We start from the raw sequence: 21,559 nt of genomic DNA, 5'->3' as shown, positions 1-21,559 counted from the left end.
GGTTAACGTTTAACCCGCCCAGCTTGTAAAGTAGCTCCAGGACAGTGAACCTTTGGAGTTTGATATGATGTGATTACAGAATCACCCCAGTGACATGTTGCCCAGTTCACCAGAATGAAGGTCTGAGTCTTCCATGTGGTGATCTCTGAAAATTGCTCAGGTAAGTCCCTACTTTCTAGCTCACAGACTCTGACTCAATGAGGCAGCTTGATGATATCCGACTGGCTAATTTTCAGGACTGTTGTTTTTGTTTGTTACCTGTTGAACTGATGCTAAGCTCCATTTTGACTGTAAAAGTAGGACATAAGACTGAGATGAAGCCTCCATAGTGACAAATGGACACAATAACAGGTAGAACGTAAGAAAAGAAATCGATACTTCCTTTATGATGGCTAAACGCTGACGAGCGCACCATATGTGGCTTATTTGCCTAGCTCAGCTGATAAAAGCGAGTAGAGTTGCTCGTCATAGTGGATGTGTGTGGTTGATCCTTGAGTTGTGTTTGTCTGTATGTCTTGGTTGTGCGTTCACTTCTTGCTAATCACTTCTTGCTGATAGATATTGGAATGGAAAATGATAGTCGCCCAACACGATCAATGTGAAATGAATGGTTTTGTTTCGAACATAATGGCATTAGTCCTGGAATTGACTTCCTTGAAAATTAAATTTTCACCTAGAAATAAATGAGTTGCACAATTCATATCAATAAAATTACACGCTAAGCAGAGCAAGTGTTCCTTTTCTGGCCGTACAGGACGAAGTGGCCTTCAGTTCTGTGTGTATTTAAGCTTTGGTCAACAAAGCCCCAAAAAGCAAGTTCTGATCTAAACCAGATAAGGTGCCGTCGTCTAGTTATCTTGTTTATGCAAACAGTAACCAGGCTAGAGTGGAGAGCACCGCAGATAGCCCGGATTTTGCTAATGGACTTTTCTCCTACTGTATTATGGCCATCTCTGTAATGTTCAGTCTAATGCTTGGCCACAAAACACACTTTATTATCAAAGGTGTTTGCCTGCATGTTTTTTTTTTCAGTCAATAAAATACATTCATTGCAACAGTCATAATGGGTTGTTTTTTCAGCATGAATCAATTGCTACGGTTGCTAATTGCCAGCCCACGTTTTTTTTTCTTCACCGTTAGTCATGAATGATCTTGAGCTTGAAAGGCCTAGTGCTGCCTTTAGGTTCTCGTCAACGTGTGCATTAATGATGATGTCCTGTTAGTAACGCTCATGAAGGAGGTTCAGTGAGGCTGCTGAAGCTTGAAATTATCACGGTATCACGGCGAAGTGAAAGACGAGAGCTGTGTGACAATATCACAAGTGCAAAATGAATTGAACATGAATGGAAGTCTTGGCTCATCTTCCTGTTCTCGCTTTGATCATGTAAAGCTTAAATAGAAAAGAGAGACACAAAGACAGCACTTCACTGATTATTTGGAGTAGTCCATCTTCAGCACATGTGATTCAATCAAGCTGGTTATGCAACAGGCAGTTAGGGTTAATAAGGTTTGGTCTGATTGGCTGAATAAGAAGCGATGGCAACGATTACAAAGATATTTCTGGGATTTATTTTTTTAATGCTAATTCTGGGGGTTGGGAGAGGAGCACAGTGTTATACCTTCAGTTTAAGCAAATACAGTTGTGCTGGTTCACGTCAGTTAATAATTACACAGCGGTCCTTGACCCGGAGCTGAGAAAAATGTCTCTATCTGCATTCATAATGCTAATACTAGTCATTAGAGACAGAAGCAATATACACAAGATGTTCCTGTTCATAAATATCGAGGTGCGAGGTGACACAGCTACAGTTACGTATCCTACCAGATGCTTGGCACAAACTGTAGCTTTTACTCTTTGTAAGGTTGATTTATCTCTTTGTTTCTTCGTTAATTGTACATCTGCATGTCTACGATTCTTGCGCAGTGACCTGATGTTTATTTCCTTAAAACTAAACTTAAAGAATTGTCATTTATGGAATAAGTGCAATAAAGAGCTGGCATGGCTTCTGAGCATGAATCAGTATCTTTGCCTTGTCATTCACGTGTGTTTGAACTTTGATTTAATTTCAGTGAGCACCCCTAATTTTGCTGATTTATTGCTGATAATCACTCACAATGGAAACCAATCAAAAATGCGGGGATGGACTGACTGGCACACAGAAAGAGGCTGCACTGCGCACTCTCATCCAGCGCACAGGATATCAATTACACCAGGTAGGAGGCACCATGACAACAGACTACAATACCCAGCATGCCCTGCTTCAGGCCAAAGTCCAGAGAAAGAAAGAGAGAGAGAGAGAGAGAGAGAGAGAGAGAGAGAGAGAGAGAGAGAGAGAGAGAGAGAGAGACAGAGTGAGAAAGACAGACAGAGAGAGAGAGAAACAGAGATGGGTTTGGTATAGTGGCACTGTACCTTTTCTACTTGTACAGTATGCAATTGAATTTTAGATTTCAATTTCCAACCCATATTTCCCTATTCGAAATAGTTTTTAAAATTATTATTATTATTATTATTATTATTATTTTAATTTATTTATTTTTTTAATATTTTTTAAATGACCATCCACAGGTTTCCCTGCATCAAATGAAATAACAAAAATGAAATACCCCTAATTCACATCTGAATTAAAGAACTGCAATAAAATAAAGATAAGATTTACAAAAAGTTTATAAAATTTATAAATTTATAAAAATAATTAGTTTATCAGTTACACATTTCATTAAAAATTAATCCAATCACAATTTGTCTTTTGCATACATCCACTTTTATTTATAGTAAGATTTATAGATAAGGAAATACATTTAATGGTTTTTTCCCGATTCCACTGAGAACGCAATACAAATTTTTTGTTTCTAAAGTAAAATTTTCAGACAATTGTCGTTTTTTTTTATTTGGTCTCTTACTTAATACTGTGCATTGCTTAACATTTATATACAGTTAATCTGTCTGGATTTCTAATTGACATAATTATTTTTTTTTTTTTCAAAATGTATATAAGGATTAAATTTACAGCATATAAAAGATCATTAGTTATGTTAAAGCACTCAGTCATAATTCATTCAGTTCTCTATGATATCATGAGAATATTTACATCTGTGTAAATTTATTACAACATGCCAGGTCTGATTCCAAGTGGAAATGGCCGGGAAGTGCAAAACACATTAACAAATCCGAAAATACATTAACAAATCCAAAAACAAATTAACAAATCCCAAAACACATTAACAAATCCGAAAACAAATTAACAAATCCCAAAACACATCAACAAATTAGAAAACAAATTAACAAATCCCAAAACACATTAACAAATCCGAAAACAAATTACCAAATCCCAAAACAAATTACCAAATCCCAAAACAAATTAACAAAACAGAAAACACATTAACAAATCAAAAAACACATTAACAAATCCCAAAACAAATTAACAAATCCCAAAACACATTAACAAATCAGAAAACACATTAACAAATCCAAAAACACATTAACAAATCCCAAAACACATTAACAAATCAGAAAACACATTAACAAATCCCAAAACACATTAACAAATCAGAAAACACATTAACAAATCAGAAAACACATTAACAAATCCGAAAACACAACGACAAGTCAGACAACCCAGAAACGGTAGTGTATCGTTTTTGAATGGAAACTTACCGATCATTGGACAAGACACCTGTCACTCAAGATATACAGGTATGGAATCTTATGTGTAATGTGTAAAGTTCTCCGTTTAAATAAAGTTCTCAGTTCAAGAAAATAACAGAATTAATCCACAGTAATCCATTCCATCCATCCATTCCAACTTTTCCCTGCGGCAGACTGTTGAACTTCATGTATACTTTGAGTGACAGGTGTCTTGTCCAATCACAAACTATACCAACCGCTTCCGGGTTGTCTGAAATGTCGTTGTGTTTTCTGATTTGTTAATGTGTTTTCTGATTTGTTAATGTGTTTCATGCACGATTTAGACAACCCGGAAGCGGTAGGTATAGTTTGTGAATGGAAACTTACCGATCATTGGACAAGACGACTGTCATTAAAGATATACAGGTGAATGAAAGGTGTCTCGTCCGATGATGGTAAGTTTCCATTCACAAACTATACCAACTTCTTCCGGGTTGTCTGACTTGTTAATGTGTTTTCGGATTTGTTAATTTGTTTTGGGATTTGTTAATGTGTTTTCGGATTTGTTAATGTGTTTTGGGATTTGCTAATTTGTTTTGGGATTTGTTAATGTGTTTTGGGATTTGTTAATTTGTTTTCTGATTTGTTAATGTGTTTTGGGATTTGTTAATTTGTTTTCTGATATGTTAATGTGTTTTGGGATTTGTTAATTTGTTTTCTAATTTGTTAATGTGTTTTGGGATTTGTTAATTTGTTTTCTAATTTGTTAATGTGTTTTGGGATTTGTTAATTTGTTTTCGGATTTGTTAATGTGTTTTGGGATTTGTTAATTTGTTTTCGGATTTGTTAATGTGTTTTCGGATTTGTTAATGTGTTTTGCACTTCCCGGCCACCGTACATTTCACACCATATTTTTACTTCGTAAAAAAAAAAAAAGAACATTATTTTAAAAAGTTGAAACGTCTTTTTCTGTCTTCTGCTGTAAGGCCTTTAATAGATATCTGTATTGTTGAGCAACTTTGAGCACAGTATTTAAAGTTGTAGCACCATCTTGTGCTGAAAAATGAGCACTGCCATCAATATCTGTCAAATTAGTGCATCTAAATATGAGCTTCAGAAGTATTACTGAGCAAACACCAGTATCTCCAGTAACTCCAGTATCAATACCAGTACTTTCTCCACTGGATAGATTTACAACATTTGGCAGATGACTTTATCCAGAACGACTTATGTTTTTATTTCATCTTATACAACTGAACAATTTAGAGCCTTGCTCAGGAGCCCAGCAGTGGAAGCTTGGTGGATCTGATCAGTAGTTCAACACCTTAAACACTAGGCTACCACATCCCCATTTATAGTCATGTATAGACTCTTATTAGTTCCTGTTTTTGGCCTTGGATTATTGGGATGGAATAAAATGATCTCATATTCAAACATATATATTGATTAGCTAGTTTGGTGGTTAAGGTGTTGGTCGACCAATCAGGAGGTTATAAATTCGAATCCCAGGTCCACTTAACCCTCAATTGCAAATTAAATTAAATAAAAATGTAAGTCGCTCTGTATGAGATCGTCTGACAGATTGATTTATCACAGATTGATACATCACTCCATCCTTGCAATTACAAATGGTTTCTTTCAGAGCGCTATTCTAGTGAGTTGATCTCCATCTTCTGATCTACACAACAGACCTTCACTTTGGTTTGGATGGATGTCTATCACAACTCTTGTTCTGTCCTATAGGAAAATGGCCAGAGGAGATACGGAGGTCCACCACCTGATTGGGAAGGTCCACCACCAGAGAGAGGCAGCGAGATATTTGTGGGCAAATTACCTCGAGACCTTTTTGAGGATGAGCTGGTGCCTCTTTGTGAAAAAGTAAGGCATTTTAATGTCTTGAAAAGATTTACATGGATTTACACTGTGAAATAAACTATTATTATGCTCTCTTTCTGAGGTGGGTAGAGTATCCAGAATCTGTACTCAAGTAAAAGTGCAAGTACTTATGGAAATATTTACTCAAGTAAGAGTAAAAGTAACTTAATAGTTACTTGAGTAAGAGTAAAAAAGTATCCGATGAAAAAACTACTCAAGTAGTTAGTTACTAGTTACTTCTCATCTGATTGATATGAAGCAAAAACCCTGATTTTTAAACTACTTGGAGAGCTTTCACACACCTCTCCATAAAAGTCTTTTATTCTGCTAATATAAAACACAGGTTGAAGTGTATATATATATATATATATATATATATATATATATATATATATATATATATATATATATATAGATAGATAGATAGATAGATAGATAGATAGATAGATAGATATCACACACACACACACACACACATATATACTGTATATATACGTGTATATATATATGTGTGTGTGTGTATATATATATATATATATATATATATATATATATATATATATATATATATATATATATATATATATATGAAGCTGTGTGATTAATGGTTTAATGATGTAAATGAATGATGTGCTGGGCTAACCTGCTCTTTCTTTTAAGATTAATTGACTTTATTCTTACATTTGTTACATTTTATAAGTAAGTACATGTATTCAGGTAGGGATAAAACAAAATATAATCCTGTTTTTATTTTGTATATGTTCTACACTTTAGTGGAAAAAAAAACTTAGTCAAAAAAACTTTAGTGAGATGTCAGGATTTGCGTATAAATGCAAAACATCTTACAGCATGCAATTCAATTTATTTTCTGGAACATGAATATGAAAATGCAGACGCTTATAATGAACGTTTGTTCATGAACGTGTTGTTTGTAGGGTTCACAGGATTGCACGAGAACGTATATGAGGGAAAACATTCAGACAATGTGTGAAATGTAGTATTACGTTAAGGTCAAAGTGCCCATAGTTACCAAATTACCATCAAATAGGCATAATTTTGTCACTTACCACTACGTGTTTTTTAGGTTGGAGCTGGAATTCTTGTAAGCTGCGATGTCTGTTTGTTTTGGTGCACACAGAATGCATCGCATTATAAAGCTATTATTTTTTACATCTTGGAGTGAAAATATAGAATTAATTTGAGGCCACGGGTGATCTGCCTTTGATAAAGCGCAAACGTCTTCCTCTGCTTCAGCCATCATCTTCCAACTAAAGGCGTGCTAAACTTCAACGGGAGATGCGCAGCATACTCTCGCGAAGCAGCCTCTCCAAAGTCTCGCGAGACTTGTCATATAAAATAATTATTATTTATTAAATCTCATATTTATTACCATTTGAGTAACGGAGGAACGCCGCCGATTGTAGCGAAGTAAAAGTAAAGTTTTTCCACTAAAAATCTACTTGAGTAAGAGTAAAAGTACGCATCTTTAATTATACTCAAAAAGTACAAGTTACCCAAAAAATGTACTCAAGTAAATGTAACGAAGTAAATGTAATTCGTTACTACCCACCTCTGCTCTCTTGTAGCTTGGAATTACCCTAAAATGGAGAACTGTTACAGTATGAGACGTCCTTATTCTTGCTCCGTTTGTTTACAGTTTGGCAAAATATATGAAGTACGGATGATGATGGATTTCAATGGGAACAACCGAGGTTATGCTTTCGTCACCTTCAGTGCTAAACAAGAAGCCAAGAATGCCATGAAGTATCTCAACAATTATGAAATTAGGTAGGACAATATTTTGAAATAGAATCTGATTGGTTTAGAGATTGCATTGCGACTCGTCGAACCGAGAGTCATTTCCTGACTTTGCTTTAGGAACGGTCGTCTGCTGGGCGTGTGTGCAAGTGTGGATAACTGCCGGCTGTTTGTGGGAGGCATCCCAAAAACCAAGAAGAAAGAGGAGATCCTGGCTGAGATGAAGAAGGTGACGGATGGTGTGGTGGAGGTGATCGTTTACCCCAGTGCAGCTGACAAGAGCAAGAATAGAGGCTTTGCCTTCGTGGAATACGAGAGCCACCGTGCTGCAGCCATGGCCAGGAGGAAACTGCTGCCTGGTATTTAGACATTTTTCACAATTCATGTCACACATACAAATCTTTTCACACAGATGTTTATATCTTTAAAACAAATTGTGATATCCAACCCATTTCTGCGCTCTAAGGCGTTATGTTCATGCAGTAAAATTCTGTGTGTGGAAAACATATTACACTGATATCAGACTTCAGAAATCATAAAATAATTTGTTTCTCCTGGTAAAAAAGGGTTGAAAACACCCTGGGAGAGTAAAAGTGATCATAGTTCGTAGAATAAAGAATTCCTTGAAGGTTTTTTACATAGTTTGCAAAGTTCAGGTTTTGCTTGAAGTGGAAGACTTTTTATATTTTTCATATTTTTTAATGGTGTACAGTTTCAAGGTTTATAAAGTAGTGGTTGTGTCTACAGGCCGTATCCAGCTGTGGGGTCATGCCATTGCTGTGGATTGGGCAGAGCCAGAAGTGGAAGTGGATGAGGACACGATGTCCACTGTGAAGATCCTTTACATCAGGAACCTGATGCTGGCCACAACAGAAGAGACCATTGAGAAGGAATTCAATGCCATCAAACCTGGTAATTTTGAAGAAATTAAAGAAACAATAGTTAAAGGTATTTACATAGCAGTGTAATAGGAATCCATTCATATTCAAGATTGCTGATTCAATCCTGAACTTGGAGTTTCTGTGCATGTTCTTCCCCGTCTGTGAGATTTCTCCAGGATTTCTGGTTTCTTCCCGTCCCTCAAAAACATGCCTGTGATATAATCAAGCTTCTCTAACTCGTCCCTTTGTGTGAATGATTGTGTAAATGGGTTTGTGTTTGGTGGCTTTCTCTGGACTCGTATCCCATCCATGGTGTATTCCCAACTCCTGTCCAGTGTTCCCAGGATAGAATCAAGATCCACAGTTACCATGACCTGGAAAAAGTGGTTACTGTAGATGAATGAATAAACAAATGAATGAATGACAACCTTCCCTGCAATGGGTTGGCACTCCGTCCAGGGTGTATCCTGCCTTGATGCCCGATGACGCCTGAGATAGGCACAGGCTCCCCGTGACCCGAGGTAGTTCAGATAAGCGGTAGAAAATGAGTGAGTGAGTGAGTGAATGACAACCAGTCCCCCTTTCAGAGAGTCCTTCTATCTGACATTAAATTGCAAAAATAAGAAATTAAATATTCTTATAAAATCTTATATTTCATCTCTTCAGTTTGGATTTTTGATTGAAATCCTAAAGAGGTCTTCATGTGATTTAAGGATATACGTGACATCCTTACAGGTGCAGTGGAGAGGGTAAAGAAGATCAGGGACTACGCGTTTGTTCACTTCTCTCAGAGAGACGATGCAATTGCAGCTATGAACGTGTTGAACGGAAAGGTGATGGAAATTCGTGGCATTGCTGCATCATGTACACTTCATTCAGGTTTAATGTAACACATTTTGATCAAATGACACAGTGGGTAATAAACTCTTTAATCACTCCTTCAGGTGATTGACGGCTCTCCTATAGAAGTGACGCTGGCCAAGCCAGTGGATAAAGACAGTTATGTGCGTTACACTCGAGGCACAGGGGGCCGAGGGGCGGCTCTGCTGCAAGGCGAGTACACCTACACGCTGGGTCAGGTGTATGACCCCTCAGCAGCGTACCTGGGTGCTCCAGTGTTTTATGCACCTCATGCTTACGCAGCTCTCCCTGGACAGTTCCGCTTCCCTGCCGCTAAGGGCCATGTCAGCACTCGAGGTCTGGTGCGTCCGCCCTCTGTCAGAGGTGAGTGCCTTCCACAAGTTCTCACAAATCAGTGTTCAAATTGTGTATAATAGATATATTATACACTAACTATAGAATGTTAATAATAATAGTCCAATAGACAAGTATGAAGACAAATATGAAAAATAAGAGAATGTTTCATTGTACCGTGTGACGTTTTCTCGTCAGATGACCCGTGTTGCATTTGGTGCAGCACTTTTTTTTTTTTAAATTTGTTCTTCATGCCTGCATAATACAGTCATGTGATTACTAGAAAATGGGACATCAGCATCAATCTGCAAATAAAATGACATCACAAATCAGAGCTACTTAGACGGCGTACCAGAGCCTGTACTGTGCTGGCTTGGAGCTTTCTGAATCTTGATCGAAGCTCAGGTGATTTCTGGTGATTTGATTCGATTCAATGCCTTCTTGCATTCCTAGAAATTTACATGAATATGCCTGTAGGGGCGGCAGGTGTGCGCGGGTTGGGCGGTCGAGGCTACCTCGCCTATGCAGGCGTGGGCCGTGGCTGCCCCACATATCAGCTAAAGTCTGACAAACACCATGATGACAAACTCTACGACCTGCTTCCCGGCATGGAGCTCACGCCCATGAACCCCGTCACCCTGAAGCCACAGGGAATCAAACATGCTCCACAGGTAACCAGACTAAAATGCAAAATGACACCTAGTTGCGTGTTCTCCCCATGCCACAAGGGTTTCCTCCAGGTACACCAGTTTCCTCCCCTAGTCCACAGACATGTGTTTTAGGCTGATTGGAATTTCTAAAGTTGTGCGTAATGTATGAATGGGTGTGTGAGTGTGTGTGTGTGTGAGTGTGTGTGTGTGAGAGAGACTGTACAGGATGTACAATACCATGTGCCCCGAGAATCTTGGGCAAAGGCACCAGGTTCCTAGTAATAACAGTCCCAACATCAGTTAAACTGATAGTTCACAGCTATTCAAAGTTGTTGCTTATAAACAAGACCTATAGATAGCACTCTGTATAGACAAACGTCAATTTAGCAATTTATAGCATCAAAATGAGCTGTAAAGACATTTCACCAATAAACTCTGGAACCAAATGAAACTCACACCAACCATGTGCCCCTTTCAGTCAGGCACTGAACAAACAAAAGTTAGAAAAGGGTCCCTTTTTTCACACGCTAGCACAAGTATCCTTTAAAATAAAGGCATGAACTTCACAATAAAGTTAATAACATATTACACATATTAAAGCAAATACTAAAATAATAATATTAAATAAATGACAGGTAATGAAATAAAATTAGACAATAATAAGAGGTCATTTACACCCAGTCGGATGAGCGGTGTAGAGGATGGATGGATGGATGGATGATGGATGGATGAAATCCAGAGTTACATAAAAAAACATGCAAACTGTTCACTATACTGTATGATAGTTGATAGTTCACCAAATAGTGTAATGCTTGTAATATTTCCCTGGGTGATTGTGAACTCTGTGTAAACAAAATCCTGGGTTAAGTTGTTTGACATTTCACACCGCTCAGACTGAATCCTGTCTCTTTATAATCTGCTGCTGGTGCTATTTTATAAATACTGCCCCTCATTTTACAGATTTTGGAGGATATTTGTCAGAAGAATAACTGGGGACATCCAGTGTACCAACTTCACTCTGCCATTGGACCTGATCAGAGGCAACTGTTCCTTTATAAAGTCACCATCCCTGCTCTGGCCACTCAGTACCCTAACATGTAAGCTCACAGCTCATTGAAATGGATTGACAAATAATTTCACAAACATCCCTCACACCTAACCGTTAATCCTTCCCATTCTTTATTAATAGACATCCGTTCACCCCAACTAAACTGTGCGCATCAGTGGATGAAGCCAAAATCCATGCCGCCGAGCATACACTGCAGACCCTTGGGCTACACACAGAGGGCGCTGACACTTCTGCTGCCGCTGTGGCATTCCCAGGTATGTAAGGTCTGTAATATACTTTTTATAATTTTATTGAAGATACATTAATGGGTCAAAGCCACTTCTGGAGCTTAGGTTTAAGTGACCTGAGAAGTTCTTCTTGAATTGACTTTGGTCTTTGTGTGCTGTAGGGTTAGTGTACACCTTGAAGAAGACCTGGTGTGTTAATCTCAACAAACTGAACACTTTTGAGATGAACTCCACACCTAGAAGGTCTTTGTGTGCTGTAGGGTTAGTGTACACCTTGAAGAAGACCTGGTGTGTTAATCTCAACAAACTGAACACTTATGAGATGAACTCCACACCTAGAACGTCTTTGTGTGCTGTAGGGTTAGTGTACACCTTGAAGAAGACCTGGTGTGTTAATCTCAACAAACTGAACACTTTTGGGATGAACTCCACACCTAGAAGGTCTTTGTGTGCTGTAGGGTTAGTGTACACCTTGAAGAAGACCTGGTGTGTTAATCTCAACAAACTGAACACTTTTGAGATGAACTCCACACCTAGAAGGTCTTTGTGTGCTGTAGGGTTAGTGTACACCTTGAAGAAATCCTGGTGTGTTAATCTCAACAAACTGAACACTTTTGAGATGAACTCCACACCTAGAAGGTCTTTGTGTGCTGTAGGGTTAGTGTACACCTTGAAGAAGACCTGGTGTGTTAATCTCAACAAACTGAACACTTTTGAGATGAACTCCACACCTCCTCACTCACAGAGTCTGTTCTCACTAATGCTCCTGAGGCTAAATGAACACAAATTCACACGGACACAATCCAACATCTAGCGGAAAGCCTTCCTAGAAAAGTGGTAGGAGGTTACTATAAGACATTTGGGTTTGACTTTGGCCAACTAAAATTATAAACTAATAACAAACTAAAAAAATCCAGTGTTCTGCATCCAAAGAAAAATTCATGATATCTTAATACAAACTATTTTGAGCAGTTTGTTTGCTAGCAAATACTAGTTGACAGTCCTCACTACTAGACAAAGATGAACTGATCTTTCTTTAAAAACCTATAACAAGAAGCGTGATTAGCATACTATATTGTTCATAAGCAACATAATACCAGTCTAAACTTACAGCTTAACTTCAACTAAGAGGGTTAGTGTTTTGTCCATAACCTGACCTTACAAAATAATTACAACAGTCTTTGAATCAGTGTATTGTTCTGTCATTGTACTTCACAAAGGATTACGTAGGCTAGCTAAAGGACTTAAAAAATCATTAAACTCTTAAAAGCAATTATCCTCAAATAAACTGTCAAATAAAGATAAAAATAGCTAACGTGATTAATGATTTGAGAGCAACAACAACGGTACCGTTACTTACGTTTGTAGGTCGGAAGTCTACATTGAAGTTATCCATTGAAGTCGGATGAGACGTCATTTCCAGTAAGGGAACAAAGTGAGCATCGATGATGCTTCCTGTTTTGTTGTTATGCATTGTGGGAATTTTTTAGGATCTAATGTTCTTGTGCACTGGAAGGATTTTGTGTTTGAGAGAGACACAGCACTTAAAATGGCCGACTAACCTGAACTACGGAGCTGATTAGACGCAGTGGTGGCTCAACTGGTTAAGGCTCTGGGTTGTTGATCAGAGGATCGGGGTCCAAGCCCCAGCACAGCCAAGCTGCCACTGCTGGGCCCTTGAGCAAGGCCCTCAACCCTCCCTGCTCCAGGGGCACTGTATCATAGCTGCCCTTGCACTCTGACCCCAACCTCCTCAGTTGGAGTATGTGAAGAAAAGAATTCCACTGTGCTGTAATGTATATGTGGTGATAATAAAGGCTTCTATGTTTTTTCTTCTAAATACTTACATTTCTTATTTCTCACCACATCTATTTCCAGGTTATGCGATCGCCAACACCACCGGCACCGTTGCTGCTTCTCAGCTTAAACAAACTCTGTCTCTGGGGCAGGACATAGCAGCTTACACCACCTACGAGGCTTACCCAGCGTTCGCCGTCACCACCCGAGGAGATGCTTACGGTGTATTCTAAAAACTCAGAAGCAGCCCGGTGTCTGATGTGGCCATTCGACATCAGGAACATCCATTCTGTATAAAATTTGTCTCAAAAGCTAATGTCTCTTGAATGCCACCTTTATCCAGTTTGCCTTTTATTATATCAAACAGTTTTTGTCTGGTTACAGAAAAATAAGTCATTAGATAGCATCAGTACTGTTAAAAGAGAAAAGGCTGGAAAATAATCCTGGCTATGAGATCAGGATTTAAATTGAGGTCTTTTACAGTTATTAAAACTACCATTAAATGTACAGATAGGACTATAATACTGTAATACCACATAACACACAGATGTCATACAGCCGTACAGCCTTGAGTTGTTGTGCAAGTGTTTCAGTATTTACTTTAATAAAAAATATATCAGGAATTTTTAATATAGCAAAAAAAAACTATTCATGTTCTTTTTTTCTATTTTTAAGTAAGTTTTTTTAGCTTTATAATATTTTTCTCTGTGCTATATTATTTCCAAGCTTGCTACCTACTAAAACCCTTTGAATATCCCACCTCATCGTTTTGTCGAATGAAGAGTGTGACATTTTGTCAGATGTGTAAACAGTGACAGTATTAAAGTGTGTTAAGCACTTAGAACTTATTTTTATACATGGATTCCAGCGCTATTTGTAAGACGTGTTAGGATATTGCAAATCATCTGACTCAATGACTGCCGTAAGAGCTAGGAGTTCAATGTCAGGGTGTGACACTTTGAGTGTGACACTTTGAGTGTGACAGGGAGGATTTCCTAATTCAATACATCATTATGCTGCGAATGAGAGGGAGAGATGGGATAATTCTCGATGTGTCAACTGGCTATCAATAAATTCTGTTCAATTCTTTGGCATTTTATGCGTTGTTTTTGAAACAAAAGCAACATTTTTCCAGATTTTTTTGAATAACTGCAAAGCATTTATTTCATACAGTCCAAACACATAGACACACACTTTACACACATAAACAGTCATCATTACATTACATTTAACTTATTGGTTAAACATTTAAAAGGAATAGAGTGTTTTGGTGACCCTGAACGTATCTGAAGTGCCTTCATATGGAGTGATCACAGGACTGGGAAAACCGAACTTTTTGGAGTGTCCAAAGTGACGAATCCTGTAGGTGCCGGTCATGGCTGAGAGAGGGATATGCCACTCCACTGTGGCGTTGCTCTGACCACCCGTCCCTTTAATCCAGTGAAATCTGTAACACACACACACACAAACACACACACACACACACACACACACACACACACCTTACTCATGATCTAATCTCTCTGTCATCACTCTTAACTTTTAAACCTGTCTGAACTGTTCAGAGAACCAATGTCATCACTATAACCAGGCTTAGATAGCATATACTTAAACTCTCAGAGGCCCTGTGTTTCTTATTGGTGCAGTGATATCTAACAGCATGGCCCTGACTCAGCTTCTGCCTTATCAGCGAGTGAGTCCACTGTGTAAGATAACTTAGTCTCAGTACAACCTTGGGGAATTGATCTCATAAGTAGCCAAGGTTTTGCTTTGAATAAAAACTGAAAAACAATACATTATACAGTAGCTGATTAATATACACATTAAATCTCCCCTACCGTGTCTCCCATGATGCATCTGTATGAACAACCTCCCATGTGCTGCTACTCGTCAGAAACCTCTCCACTGTGACGAAGGTCTTGTCTCTCTGCAATCAAAAGGATCACGGATTAGGACCTGGATTGCAGGTTGTAGGTTAGTCATTTATAAGAAGTGTAGCATTAACTTTCTATTGCCCCACCATGTCTCCGGAGTTTCTGGGGTTTCCAGCAACAAAAGTGACATATGCGACTTCTCCCTGCACAAACATAACGTTAGTCCAGCAAAAAAAAGCTTAGTCAGAACCATTTGAAGTTTAATGTTTACACATACAGTGATTTTTGTCTCAGCAAGTAGCCAGTGGCTGTACTGTGAATTAGGCATAGTAATAATACCAATAGTGGGTACAGCCTTAAAAATAAAGGTGCCAGGATGCACATCAGCGGAAACATTTTTGGTTCCCCCAAAGACCCTTTTAGTAAAAGCTTCTTAAAAGAACCCCATTTTTCCTAGAGCTTTAAGAACATTGCATAGCCTAAAGAACCATTTTTAGCAAGAGAGAACCATTTGTAAAGTTTTTTTTCGCCCCATGGATCACATAAGCTTTACTGTCTTCACTCCCATTGGTAGTTACTGCACCAAGTCAACACCAACAGGTGTGCATGTGAAGCTCTCACTGGAAGTCCATAGTCTCCAGTCGCTGTGTGTGAGAACATTGAGAACTGTAAAGAATCTATCTCTATAGTTAGATTAAGCAGAATCTGTTTTTATAAACTCACCACTTTATAAAGAGGATTGACCTGCTCCAGGACCTCACCGAAGGTAGTGTTTGTTGGTGTTTTATCTGCAGGCACAGCTGGTATCAGTGAGATCAGCTGACTTTCTTTGAAGAATGGAGGCTCGGGACCTTTCGGTAATTCTCCAGTCTTACCCTGTTATACAGAAAAGCATTTCATCCAATGGAGTTGAAATCACAAATCAAAATCTACAGTCAGAATTCATCCTTTATAATCGCCTTTTCCTGGATCGGCGTGTCAGTTGATCTGGAGTCTATTCCTGGATCACTGATCGTGAGGTAGGAATAAAACCTAGATGGGACAGCAAGCTATAGCAGGGCACTATGCACACACACACACACACACACACACACACACACACACACACACACACACACACACACACACATACAGTATTTACACACCATGGGGCAATTCAGAGTAGTCAATCCACCTACCAGGATGTTCTTGGAGTGTGAGAGGAAACGGAGAACACTAAGGAACCCCACACATAGACAGGAAGAACATGTGAAACACCAGACAAACAGTCTGAACCCTGCAAGGTGACTCGGATGTGGCAACACTACACCAACACTACAGAGGTTTTAAATAGTGATAGTAAGAGTGTGCTTGCCTCTGCAATGGCTTTGGCAAGGCCTCTAAAGTGTTGTATGTAGGCTGAGAGAGTGTGAGGTCCGTAGATGGTGGAAGCTCCTTCGTACCGCTGCACCTAGAAATGAGCATTACCTCAGTGTCCAATAAATAATACACAAAAATAGTTGAAAGAGCTTTACATAAGAATACTTCATTACTATACAACAGCATGGTGTCATTTTAGAGGATTTATACAAATTAATGCAAGTGTCAAAACTGAACAATTGAAATTGATTGAAAGCTCTTATGGAACCATTTGTTGCGATGATGATGACACAATACCTTGTGAGTAAGCACAAATATAAATGAATGTTGATACCTGGTACTCTTCATAGGTAGTAATGTAGTGTGTGTAGATGTTACAGAGGCCAGTAATGATCACTTCAGTGTTGGTAAAAGCATCATTCGTCTCCAGTTCCTAAAACAGATGTATATAAAACATTATTATCCCTGTAACTGTAACCACTTTCTAAGTCTTCACACAGTTATTTAGAGTCTGGAGACCGGAGAGAGTATATGACGTTAGATGGCAAACACCCAGACAACACAATGAGGTTATTCATTATCACAAATGTTTAACGAATATTGCAGGAATGTTACTTCTCTAACATTGCAGTCAAACCTTTTTAAAACCGCTCAGGGGAAGTCGTGGCCTAATGGTTAGAGAGTTTGACTCCTAACCCTAAGGTTGTTTGTTCGCGTCTCGGGCTGGCAGTACCACGACTGAGGTGCCCTTGAGCAAGGCACCGAACACCCGTTTACCCAACCCCCCCCTACTGCTTCCCGGGTGCTGCAGCATAAATGGCTGCCCACTGCTCCGGGTGTGTGTTCATGGTGTGTGTGTGTTCACTGCTGTGTGTGTGCACTTTGGATGGGTTAAATGCAGAGAACAAATTCTGAGTATGGCCTGTATGACCATACTTAACTGTATGTCACATCAGGTCACATCATGTCTGTGTGTTCTCACCTGTTTGACCGCCTGTCTGACCCTTCTTCCTGACATAGTGCTAGCATATACAGAAAATACAAAGAAGGCATCATGTCAAACTACACTTTGCATGCACTTGGTAGTTTAATGTAAATCTAATGTCAGTGCGGCTTTATTTACCTCACTTCTCCTGGGACTGCCACTATGGCCACTGGTCCAATAGTGATGATCTGTACGTCTACTATTTCTGGATGCCATGGGAGTGGCCAGTTCATCTGGAAACAAGACTATCTAGGTGAAAGATGTATGGAAAGTGGTCTAGACATTATTATGTTAGAACATGATCTTACTTCTCCAGTGCTAAAGAGAATGGGTTTGGGGTTTTGGCAGTCCTGAATTTCTTGGGAAGGTTTACCCAAGAGGGTGTCTCTAATACCATCCCAGAATGGATCTCCTTCAATTGCCCCTGTACAAGTGGATATCAAATGCAAAATTAGATTATTATTCTTGTGGAAATAATTTAAGCAAAATAAAAACAAGTAAAAAAGTAATCCTGCAGTAAACTTCATTCTTTTAATCGCACAGCTTAAGCCAAGTTCTCTTACTACATATGGAGGAATAAAAGCCTTTGAATACGGCAGCGAATAAAACCTAGTAAACCTGGTCTGGATCTCAACCCTGAGAGGTCTCATCTGTGTATTAATCTCAAACTTGCGGGAACTGGCCTAGGTCTGGGACACAGTCTACAGAGGACGGCATTGTGGGCATTTGTCTGGGTCTCACCCTTGAGGATTATGGTCAGGGTCTAAGTCTTGATGGTGCTGGTCTGGGTCTCAGTCTTGTGGGCATTCATCTGGGTCTCACCCTTGAGGGTTATGGTCTGGGTCTCAGTCTTTTGGGCATTCATCTGGGTCTCACCCTTGAGGGTTATGGTCTGGGTGTCAGTCTTGTGGGGACTCATCTAGTCTAGGTCTCAGAATTGAGGAAACTTATATGGTCACTGGTTTTGGTCTGGATCTAGGTCTTGAGTGCATGAACTGGTTACTAAAATGGAAATTGATGTACCTTGTGTGAAGTTAAGGTCTCCTCCTCCATCTATTGTTCCTGCAGCAAAGCTGTGGCCAAGTGCAGGCTTACATGTCTTGGCCTGGTAGTAGTATAGATCAATAATTTATAAAATAAAGATAAGATAAAATATGTAAAAAAATTTTTACAAAAACCCTTAAGAGTGAATGTACGGCCATTGCGATTTAACCAGGGTTAAAATCAAGGTGCTCAAAGGTTACTCACACTGTGGGTGGAGTCAATCTGTACAGTTACATCTGTCATGTTGACCCACTGATGTGCAGTATGGACACTGCCATGTACCTCCTTCTGAGCACTGCCGTAAAGTTCCTGCATATCAGTACACCATGTTAGCACAGGAGATAAGCGTGCACAATATCAAAAACTACCAATGCATTCTGAATACCTTAGCTTTTGAGTAAATACTTTCTCCAATAATCCTGGTGCTTTCAAACATGTCATTACCTGGTCCAAAAGCAGCACACATTTTAGTCTGTGAATACAACCGGGATAAGAGTTGAGACTGAAGAAAGTATTGACCACCAAGACTAACTAAACAATAGAAGCTAGAGATGGCAAATCTAGAGGTTATCCTGATTTCCTTATACATAAGGAAACTCACCCCACCAATAGGACAGGAGCTGTTAAGATAATCACACGTCTCCCCAGTATTCATACAGTGTGGTCCACGAGTGTTGGGAGACACGTCTCCACTGTTACTGGTGGGAAACGCTGCAACAAATGGGCCCTAAATAGAAATGACACAAGGCACTCTGGAAATGCTTTCCCATTTGTTTGATAGTATATATATATTCTATATAAGAAAATTAATTATCTCACCTTACCAGGCAACGAGCCAATGTTCTTTTCTTGCTCAAACAGATAAGAGGCATAGCCAAGGTTGTCTGAGCTCACCATGCGATTGGTATAATTCATACTGACGGGATGAACGGCGAACCAGCTGAGAGAAATCCCATGGAAGGTGTTCACATTTAAATACAAAACCTAAATTTGGGTTTCAGTTGTATGTCGGTTTGTATGAAATACTACTTTAAAGCCTGCATACCTGAATATTCCCAGTCCATCTCCATCCAAATCTGTGAACTTCAGGCTTACAATCTGGTCATCTGTATTGGTTTTATAGCTGTAGATCAAATCTTAACTGATTACTACCCATATATCTCACTCATATCACCCTGTCATTCATTCTTTTTGTATAAAAAAAGTGTCCTGAAGTGTTTTATTCTTCTTATACAACATTCATACCTTTTTCTTTCCTCCTCAGGGTTGTTCATGTATGAGTGTGGACTCCTGTTAAGGTTACTGTCCAAAACATTGCCTTTGTTCAAAAAGATCCTGCCAGGCCTCATGTATTTATGTGCCTCCTCGATGCTCTGTCGAAGCAGATCATGGACATTGTATAAACATTAGACATTAGATGGGTGCATATTACTCTTCATGGTGAAAATGTGGCAAATTCTTAATGTTTTTGATGAAACACCAAACCTTAACAATTCCATTCACAAGAGCTTGGATAGATGACTTGATGTAGCCTTTACTGGTGATCATAAAGAGTGTGTACTGGAAATACCCTGCTGGACCAGAGTGTGTGTGTGTGCCACTCAGAACTACATTGTCCTGCCTGTAAAGAGTTCCATATTTCTCCTCCAGCGCCTTGAGCACCTACAAGAGCCCCATCAGCATGAGAACCTGCTGGAGTTAAGTCAACGTTGTAGATTTTCCTATGTGGATTTGAGTTACCTCCAGTCTCAGTCTTTGTGAGACCATGCCTATGTCAGCACTCACAAACACCACTCTCTTTCTGCCATCATCCACAATGAAGGCCCTGCTGAACAAGCGAGTGTGGATTCCTCCTGCAGTCTGGTCAGGGTTAGCATAGCCCATCTTTTAAAAAATAAAATCAAAAACAAAAAGGCCATATCCATATTCTGTGAGTTTGAACAGCATCTTTTTTTTTTTTTTTATTTAAACACCACAGTATACTGGAGTATGCACCGTCCATTAAGTTTATTAATAGTTTATGGTACAATGGACAAAGATTAGCTTCAGTTCTCCTGACAAAAGTTAGTGAGGGAAAATAAAAACGTAAAAATGTTACTGAACATATATGAGGTGATTTATAAATAAGAGGTGTCGAATCAAATATATTTAAATGCGAGTATTCCAATTGGTCATTTATCAGGACAGACACTATGTGATATCCCACATCACACATCTTTATGTATCACAGCCTCCGCATTTAAACCAATATCTACTCAATCTTAATTACACGTAATAAATTCTAGTCAGTTATGCAATACCAGCTAGGATTGATATGAGTATTGTTATGAACAGTGTGTCATATGAACTATATTGTTTTTTTATATACTGTACAGTATATAACACGGGCTGAAGCTCTTTTGTGTGAAAATAAGAAACTGCAAATCAGCCTTATAAACATTTGTTCCACTTTAACACCAAAATCTTGGATAAAACTCACAAGTAGGGGAGATACCACAATTATAGGAAGGAAACTGATTATTATTGGAAATTTGAAATATAAGTCAGAGCTCACCAGAGGCACGTCTGCGATTGGTCCAGTACAGTCTGCTCGACCCACACCAATCAGATAATGGTTTTCTTCAGGTTTTACCGATGCATTGGGCTCACCAATTTCTGTTTAAGATATTTATGTCATAGTTTGTCATAGTTTCTCAATTGAATTTTTAATATACAATGGATATATGTTAGTTGTATCTTCAGATAACAATACCACCACCACCACCAAGGAACAAGACTCACTATGCTCTTGGGAGTTCAGGTGAAGACCTAAAATGGTCATCAATCCCACAGTGATTATAGTCATCAACAAGAACAGAACTATGAGCACAACCTCCAAACTGGTGAATTTACAGCATACTGATTTACGAGCCATGACGATGCCCTGGACAAAGACGGAACCCACTGCAAACACAACACAACTGAGGACTAATTACACCAAAAAAAACTCTACGTAGCAAACAACTCACGGCTTAGATCCTTGAAATAATATACAAAATCACTTCGGCTAGATCTTATTCTGTAGATAGATCTGTATATATGCTAAAAAAAAAAAAAAAACTTAAGGTAATCGTACAGATGTAAATGACTTACAGTGAGTGAGCAGGTACAGCAAACAAACCAATATCTCTGATGTGAAATCCAAATGGCTCTTGCCCTGATAAAGCAAAGATCTTATG

At 38.9% G+C, this 21,559-nt stretch overlaps 2 protein-coding genes across 4 annotated transcripts; one reads left to right on the top strand and one right to left on the bottom strand.

Moving 5' to 3' along the window:
• Positions 1 to 14,173, top strand: a1cf (apobec1 complementation factor). Of its 3 annotated transcripts, none has more exons than XM_060863973.1 (12): positions 1 to 160; positions 2,071 to 2,214; positions 5,372 to 5,506; positions 7,161 to 7,291; positions 7,382 to 7,620; positions 8,009 to 8,173; positions 8,878 to 8,975; positions 9,087 to 9,366; positions 9,814 to 10,007; positions 10,947 to 11,083; positions 11,176 to 11,309; positions 13,161 to 14,173. In XM_060863973.1, the coding sequence occupies exons 2-12, from the start codon at positions 2,116 to 2,118 to the stop codon at positions 13,310 to 13,312; spliced, it is 1,764 nt and encodes a 587-aa protein (XP_060719956.1). In that variant the 5' UTR covers positions 1 to 160; positions 2,071 to 2,115; the 3' UTR covers positions 13,313 to 14,173. The 3 variants fall into 3 exon arrangements, with proteins under 3 accessions (XP_060719956.1, XP_060719955.1, XP_060719957.1); XM_060863972.1 differs by having other exon boundaries at positions 9,790 to 10,007; XM_060863974.1 differs by having other exon boundaries at positions 9,790 to 10,007; positions 11,176 to 11,318; positions 13,161 to 13,300.
• A 42-nt stretch (positions 14,174 to 14,215) lies between these two features.
• On the bottom strand, positions 14,216 to 21,559 carry asah2 (N-acylsphingosine amidohydrolase 2). The gene is made up of 21 exons (XM_060863971.1): positions 21,474 to 21,559; positions 21,123 to 21,284; positions 20,896 to 20,996; positions 20,082 to 20,225; positions 19,827 to 20,003; positions 19,587 to 19,714; positions 19,387 to 19,464; positions 19,161 to 19,281; positions 18,943 to 19,068; positions 18,727 to 18,813; positions 18,546 to 18,650; positions 18,321 to 18,402; positions 17,606 to 17,721; positions 17,436 to 17,530; positions 17,295 to 17,334; positions 16,647 to 16,745; positions 16,308 to 16,403; positions 15,677 to 15,829; positions 15,100 to 15,156; positions 14,918 to 15,006; positions 14,216 to 14,526 (listed from the first exon to the last, which is right to left on the bottom strand). The coding sequence occupies exons 2-21, from the start codon at positions 21,253 to 21,255 to the stop codon at positions 14,328 to 14,330; spliced, it is 2,226 nt and encodes a 741-aa protein (XP_060719954.1). The 5' UTR covers positions 21,256 to 21,284; positions 21,474 to 21,559; the 3' UTR covers positions 14,216 to 14,327.

The sequence above is a fragment of the Tachysurus vachellii genome, chromosome 2, assembly GCF_030014155.1.
Source record: "Tachysurus vachellii isolate PV-2020 chromosome 2, HZAU_Pvac_v1, whole genome shotgun sequence".
NCBI classification, from domain to species: domain Eukaryota; kingdom Metazoa; phylum Chordata; class Actinopteri; order Siluriformes; family Bagridae; genus Tachysurus; species Tachysurus vachellii.
The sequence above is the reverse complement of the archived record's forward strand: the minus strand, read 5'-3'. Positions and strand labels throughout refer to the sequence as shown.